A 7,011-nucleotide genomic window follows, 5' to 3' on the forward strand; every position below is an offset into this window, starting at 1 on the left:
TTTATTCTTTTTGTTGCAGTGGTAAATGGGAATGTTTCCTTAATTTCTCTTTCAGATTTTTCATCATTAGTGTATAGGAATGCAAGAGATTTCTGTGCATTAATTTTGTATCCTGCTACTTTACCAAATTCATTGACTAGCTCTAGTAGTTTTCTGGTAGCAACTTTAGGATTCTCTACGTATAGTATCATGTCATCTGCAAACAGTGACAGCTTTACTTCTTCTTTTCCAATTTGTATTCCTTTTATTTCTTTTTCTTCTCTGATTGCTGTGGCTAGGACTTCCAAAACTATGTTGAATAATAGTGGTGAGAGTGGACATCCTTGTCTTGTTCCTGATCTTAGAGGAAATGCTTTCAGTTTTTCACCATTGAGGATGATGTTTGCTGTGGGTTTGTCGTATATTGCCTTTATTATGTTGAGGTAGGTTCCCTCTATGCCCACTTTCTGGAGAGTTTTTATCATAAATTGGTGTTGAATTTTGTCGAAAGCTATTTCTGCATCTATTGAGATGATCATATGGTTTTTATTCTTCAATTTGTTAATATGGTGTATCACATTGATTGACTTGCATATATTGAAGAATCCTTGCATTCCTGGGATAAACCCCACTTGATCATGGTGTATGATCCTTTTAAGGTGCTCTTGGATTCTGTTTGCTAGTATTTTGTTGAGGATTTTTGCGTCTATGTTCATCAGTGATATTGGCCTGTAAGTTTTCTTTTTTTGTGACATCTTTGTCTGGCTTTGGTATGGGACATTCCATCTTATCTTCTCAGACTGGGATTTATATCATTGGCCTCCTTGGTTCTCAGGCCTTCAGATTCCAATTGAATTATACCACCAGCTTTCCTGAGTCTCCAGCTTGGAACATCAGCTCATGGGACTTCTCAGCTTCTATAACCACATAAGCCCATTCCTCATGGTTATCGTGTCAGTCTGTCTGTCTCTCTCTCTCTCTATAAACAATAGTGCTCTGTACTACTCAGGGTTCTCCACAGAAGCAGAACCTGTAGGATCCTACTGAGGGAGGTCAGTTTTTCTTCCAGCTGGTTCTGTTTCTCTGGAGAACTCTGACTAATACAGAGCATTATTGTTTATTCTACTTTAAGCATCACAGGACATCTTACCACATACTTCAGGCAAGAACTGAGTACTTGAGAAAATATACTAATAATTTCTCTTTGAACTGCACGTATGCATTATCTCTATTTTATGGGCTAAAGATTGAAACTGGGGACTTCCCTGGTGGTCCAGTGGTTAAGAATCCGCCTTCCAATGCAGGGGATATGGGTTTAATCCCTGGTCCGGGAAGATCCCACATGCCACAGGGCAACTAAGCCCACATGCCTCAACTAGAGAGCCAGCGCGCTGCAACTGGAGAGAAGCCTGCGTGCTGCAACGAAGATCCCGCGTGCTGCAACTAAGACCTGACACAGCCAAAAATAAAAATTAATTAATTTTAAAAAAGAGATTGAAACTAAAATGATTAGCTCGTGTGTGATTTTGAAGCATTTGTCTGTGAAGTTAGATCAGTGACAAAGTCTTATTCACTCTTCAAATTTTAGTTCTGAGGGCTTCTCCCCAGGATTACTGCTAGATGATACTGCACCTTTGTGCCAACTAGAAGAAGAAGTGATCCTCTGGGTCCATGTTGTACCAGGGCTCTAGACCAAGTGGGTAGGATTTCAGTCCCCAGCCATCCCATCATCTGGGCACACTAGATATTTATTCTTTTATGTTGACTTGTATCACCTCTGATAGCCACTTGTTAGAACTATTAAGTCAGATTTACAGAATTCAAGGACTTAACAGAAGTCCAGAAAGAGCCATTTTTCTGAGACATTTCTGTATTCATCTGAAGTCCAAAGTTACCAAAAACAAGTGTTAAAGTTGGGTCAGTTTTGAAAAAACTCAGACTTTCTTTAGTCCCTGGCCCTACATGAAAAAACATTTACAATCCCTTAATTCTCCCAACCATGGGTCTGGGATTGAAAAACCGACCTGCCTCACTTTACCAAGAGGCAATTTTGTGCCCAAGTCACTAAGCTCTTAGATCTATTCATTTGCTTATTCCTTTGTCCCAGTAGGTCAGGCCCACTTTCACCCAAAAGATTATTCCAGACTCTGGAACCTTTTCCAGATTCCTTTAAAGAAATGTATTTTCACTTTGCTGGGAACCCTAATTGCTTCTGCCAAGCAGAGAATGAACCGTTTCCCCACACTGAGTCCCATTTCACAGAGGAGAATGACCAGGAAGGGAGCTCCTCTATGAAAGGGACCTAGAAACTGATAAAAGGCCAAATCTCATCAACTGAAAGACAAAGTCCCACTATCCTCCGACCAGCCTAGATCAAAGGCGAAACAACTTGTTCGGTTCTCTCTGCCTGGGCTGGTCTTTATTTCTTCTTTTTGTCTCTCCGCCACCCTCTGCTCCTCAGTCCGTCTCCGGGCGGTTGTCGCTGCCTTTCCCGACTGGTTACCAATAAAGTTGTTACACAGTGACCTTGAGCGTCTTCCCAGCTGTACCCGATTCCCCGCCTTCTGCATCCGGGTGCCGCGGCGCGGATAAGAGCCGGACCGCGCCTGCGCACCCAGCCCCATTCCTTCGACCTCTGCTGACTCGGCCGCTGCCACCTCCTGGGAAGGTAAGCAGAGGGCGCGGGAGCCGGACCTGGCCGAGGTGGAGCCGCGCCCAGGAGGGACCCATTCATTCCGCTGTGGCCTCGCTTGGCACGGGACCCGAGCTGACCGCGTGCACGGGAGCCCGCGGGACCTGGGTGGAAGGACGGGCCCTCGGAGGGCACTTGACCTTAAGCCTCTTTGCCTCCGCAGAGAGGAAGCGGGAGAGGAGCCCTAGCCGCTTGTCACCCAAGTCCTCCAGCCGCGCCGCCCCGAAGAGTGCAAGATGTTCGCCTGCGCCAAGCTCGCCTGCACCCCAGCTCTGGTGCGTAGCCCAGGCTGGGCCGGGGGCTCGAGGCCCCGACCACTTGGCCCGGGCGTCCACGTTGTTGAACGGGTCACCTCGGGGCAGGACACACCGCCCTCTCGGGACAGCTCTCCCTAGCCCCATAACCTCTGTGTCCTTTTCTCCCTTTCCTCCTCTTCCTGGGGCTTCTCATTCCGCTCCTCCCCTCCACTCGCGGGGTGGAGAGCCGCCGAGGCCTAGCTGTCAGGCCCAGCTCGGTGTAGGTCAAACCCTCCTTGCCCCTCGTTCCGGAGCGGCCCCCCACCCCACCTCCTCCGACACCCTGTTGGATCGCGGCCTCGCGAGGGTTGGGGTGCAGTGGAGGGTGGAGGGGGCCCCTGAGGCCTAGCGTTGCGGCTGCACTCTCACTTGCTGATCTGTAGGTCAGTCTCGCTGCTGCAGAGGGAGGGACTTTCCTCACCCTGTGTGGGCGGAGGCGGCTGGTGCAGGACCCGAAAATCTCTCCTCCTGCTTCTGGGATGTTATTTCCAAAACCATTTTGGACACTTTTGATGACGTGAAGATCTCGGGGGTTTGTCTTAGAGAATCAGGTCTTGGTTCTGAAGGGGTTTTCTGTGACCTTAATTTAGTGGACACTCAAGGGCGGAGAAGGTGGACTGGAACGTGTCCTTATGGTCAGAGTATTTCAACGATTGTTCTTCCACTGATGTGGAATTGCTTAAGCTGCTTTTTAATTCTATGATTAATGGACATATAGGAATATCCTAGAAATAGCGGGAGCTCATGTTAACTAATGGGCTATTTAAAATGACACGCTGTTTATAGTGCTGTTGTACCTACTTGTTGATCCACTTAAACTTAACCAAAGAATGTGGGGGTGTTTATTGCTGGTTTTCTGATCTGAATTGTGGCGCTACAATAATTGAAATTTTAAAAGCAATACTTATTCTTTTTAACTAATTGTTCTTAGAAGTTTTGTTCAGGATATCACAAATACATTATGAAGCAAGCTTTAAAATTGCATTAACAATTTTATTAAAATTGCTTTGTGCCTTGAAAAATGACCAAACAGACAAGATAAGAATCAATAGAGGAAAGTCATAATTTTTCTTACTCATTTTTGCAGTTTGCCTTTTTAGAATTCATGGTGCAAGAAGGGTCATTGAAGTTTTATCTGTATTTTTACTTAATACATGGAATCTTTTTTCATTAACAGATCCGAGCTGGATCCAGAGTTGCATACAGACCAATTTCTGCATCAGTGTTATCTCGACCAGAGGCTAGGACTGGAGAGGTAAATGTAGTAATAATAGAAATTAAGTAACACTACCAAATAAGCCTTATGGTTTCGATTAAAGTGAAGGGGAAAAACCTCATTAATGAGTGGTCTGAGAGGGTCCTTTCCACCCTTTCATCCAAAAAATTTGCAGAGAATGAGCCAATGAAAGGAACATCTGTATCCAAAACTTATCCACCTGAATTGGCTAAGAAATATAGTCAGTATATATACTTAAGTATATGGTTTTGAGTTGCCTGTATTTAAGATTATGATAGCAACAGTTACTGAACAGCCTACTCTATTAAAAAGCATATGCAGGGCTTCCCTGGTGGCGCAGTGGTTAAGAATCTGCCTGCCAATGCAGGGGCTATGGGTTCGAGCCGTGGTCCAGGAAGATCCCACATGCCGTGGAGCAACTTAGCCCGTACACCACAACTACTGAGCCTGTGCTCTAGAGCCTGCGAGCCATAACTACTGAGCCCACATGCCACAACTACTGAAGCCTGCACACCTAGAGCCCGTGCTCTGCAACAAGAGAAGCCACTGCAATGAGAAGCCTGCTCACTGCAACGAAGGGTAGCCCCTGCTCGCCACAACTAGAGAAAGCCCATGTGCAGCAATGAAGACCCAATGCAGCCAAAAATAAATTAATTAATTCAAAATTAAAAGCATATGCACGTACACCGTTTCTTAATTTTCAAAAACTTTATGCAGTGTGATATTGTTGTTCCTATTCTGCAAGATGGGAATTATTCTAAGCCCCAGATTTTTCTGTTGTGCCACACCACCTATTCAAACTCAGCTACAAAAATAGAGAAGTGGTTATCATTTTGACAGTACGGTAATTAAAATAGATAACTGTGATTGCTGATTTGACCTTTGCCTTTATTTCCTGTTCTCTAGAGCTCTACGGTATTTAATGGGGCCCAGAATGGTGTGTCTCAGTTAATCCAAAGGGAGTTCCAGACCAGTGCAGTCAGCAGAGACATTGATACTGCGGCCAAATTTATAGGTGCAGGTGCTGCAACAGTAGGAGTGGCTGGTTCTGGTGCTGGTATTGGCACAGTCTTCGGCAGCCTCATCATTGGTTACGCCAGGTAATTCCTGTTGCCGAATAAACTAGTTTAAAAACATGCTTGAAATAATTGGAAACTTAGGAAACTAGTGAAATCATCATAGCTACTTTGTGTTAAGTGCCTGTCTGTGTCTTGCATTATACTTTGAGGTCTTTGCATGCAGTTATCTCACTGCTCCCAACACGCCTTGGAGAAACACTGGTTTACCTGTGAAGGACTAGAGACACAGAGGTTATACGGCTTGCCCAAAGTCAAAGCCAGTGTCAGAAAATAAATTATAACTCACTTTGACTTCAGAGTCTGCACTCTTTAATTTTTAAGTTGTAGTGGGAATATAATTAAGAGAGCTCATGCTTTAAAAATATCAGCTTCCGTTTTATTACTTAAGACCTTATTTTTAAACTAACAAATCTTAAAAAGTATAGAACATACTTTCACGGGGATAAGAGGAATGTCAGAATCCCTCAGAATGGATGAAGACTAGCCACTTATATTGATATAGAGAGACAGTGCCTCCCTTTCCCCATATGATTAGGAATGAGGAGAAAGGAATGTCAAAGGCAGAACCGAAAGAGAACTAGGCAAAACACTGTTCCAGTACTTTCCAATTTACAAAGATCCTCACGCTAGTAATCTGGTTTTTTAACATTTACCAACCATGTTAAAATTCAAATAATATTTCAAAGTAACAATGATATGTGTTGTCTCTTTTAGAAACCCTTCGCTGAAACAGCAGCTGTTCTCATATGCTATCCTGGGATTTGCCTTGTCTGAAGCTATGGGTCTCTTTTGTTTGATGGTTGCTTTCTTGATTTTGTTTGCCATGTAACAGAAATTACTGCTGGAAATGTTGGCATTCATGTTAATTACAGATGTAATTCTGTGTATCTTACTGTGACTCCAAAAACTGTAGCATTGGTGTCATGAAAATGTACGTTATTTCCAAAGTCATTAAAGATGAAAACTTTAATTTTTGCTGTGATTTGTACTTACCTAATTTAAATTTAGATCATCACAAAGAAGAACATGTATTCAGGCAGAGGCTGTACAAGTCAGAGGAAACTACTGCAGTTGCCCTGGTGATGGAAAAGATCCTAATGTAATTTTTATGGGAATTCTTTTATATAGTGTTCTGAACATTGTAAATTATAGGGCTTTTGTTTATTCGTGTAAAGGGGAAATGTTTGAGTGCTTTGAGCTTCTATGAAATATGATTAATTAAATCAAGATATTAATTACTCAAGATGGTTTTGTGTTTTTAAGGGCTAATAACGTGAATTACAATACTTGGAAGCAGGATCACCTTCCAGGACTAACCTGGCTGGTCTTAACACAGCTGGATCTAAAAATAAATCATGTCGGGTTTTTAGGAATTGAAGCCTTATTAAATGGGTGTTGGGATTAGGGAGGTGATTTTTACTTTTCAGTAGGTCTCACGTTAAGCAGTTGTGTGTCTATAGTGAATCTTATCTGTCTTCTAAGAAGAAACTCAATCTAACTAGCAGCTAGTTTCCTGCTTAAACAAGGCTCTCATTAAAAACCAAATATCAAAAAGTAAACTGAATTTAAATTTAAAGCCAAAAGTTGCGAAAGCATTGCTCATCTTTGATACCAACAAATGTTTATAATAGGAGCCTTGGGAATGACAATTGGTTCAATAGTATTCTGTTTCTAATACTACATGTTGCTTATTGGTCAAATTTTGCCTATTAAAATGAAGAAAGGGGT

At 42.9% G+C, this 7,011-nt stretch overlaps 1 protein-coding gene across 1 annotated transcript; it reads left to right on the plus strand.

The window, feature by feature from the left end:
- The first annotated feature begins 2,527 nt into the window (after window positions 1-2,527).
- ATP5MC3 (ATP synthase membrane subunit c locus 3) lies at window positions 2,528-6,253 on the plus strand. The gene is made up of 5 exons (XM_060016549.1): window positions 2,528-2,647; window positions 2,835-2,946; window positions 4,145-4,222; window positions 5,111-5,304; window positions 5,998-6,253. The coding sequence occupies exons 2-5, from the start codon at window positions 2,908-2,910 to the stop codon at window positions 6,110-6,112; spliced, it is 426 nt and encodes a 141-aa protein (XP_059872532.1). The 5' UTR covers window positions 2,528-2,647; window positions 2,835-2,907; the 3' UTR covers window positions 6,113-6,253.
- Window positions 6,254-7,011: the final 758 nt, after the last annotated feature.

This window comes from Delphinus delphis, chromosome 7 (assembly GCF_949987515.2).
Source record: "Delphinus delphis chromosome 7, mDelDel1.2, whole genome shotgun sequence".
Classification (NCBI taxonomy): domain Eukaryota; kingdom Metazoa; phylum Chordata; class Mammalia; order Artiodactyla; family Delphinidae; genus Delphinus; species Delphinus delphis.

What these genes read in the sequence shown, in the direction of transcription:
- ATP5MC3 (XM_060016549.1), top strand. Translation starts at nt 2,908, where the DNA reads ATGTTCGCCTGCGCCAAGCTCGCCTGCACCCCAGCTCTG. An exon ending in TCGCCTGCACCCCAGCTCTG is followed by an intron (nt 2,947 to 4,144) that starts GTGCGTAGCCCA and finishes TTTCATTAACAG; the next exon opens with ATCCGAGCTGGATCCAGAGT. An exon ending in CAGAGGCTAGGACTGGAGAG is followed by an intron (nt 4,223 to 5,110) that starts GTAAATGTAGTA and finishes CCTGTTCTCTAG; the next exon opens with AGCTCTACGGTATTTAATGG.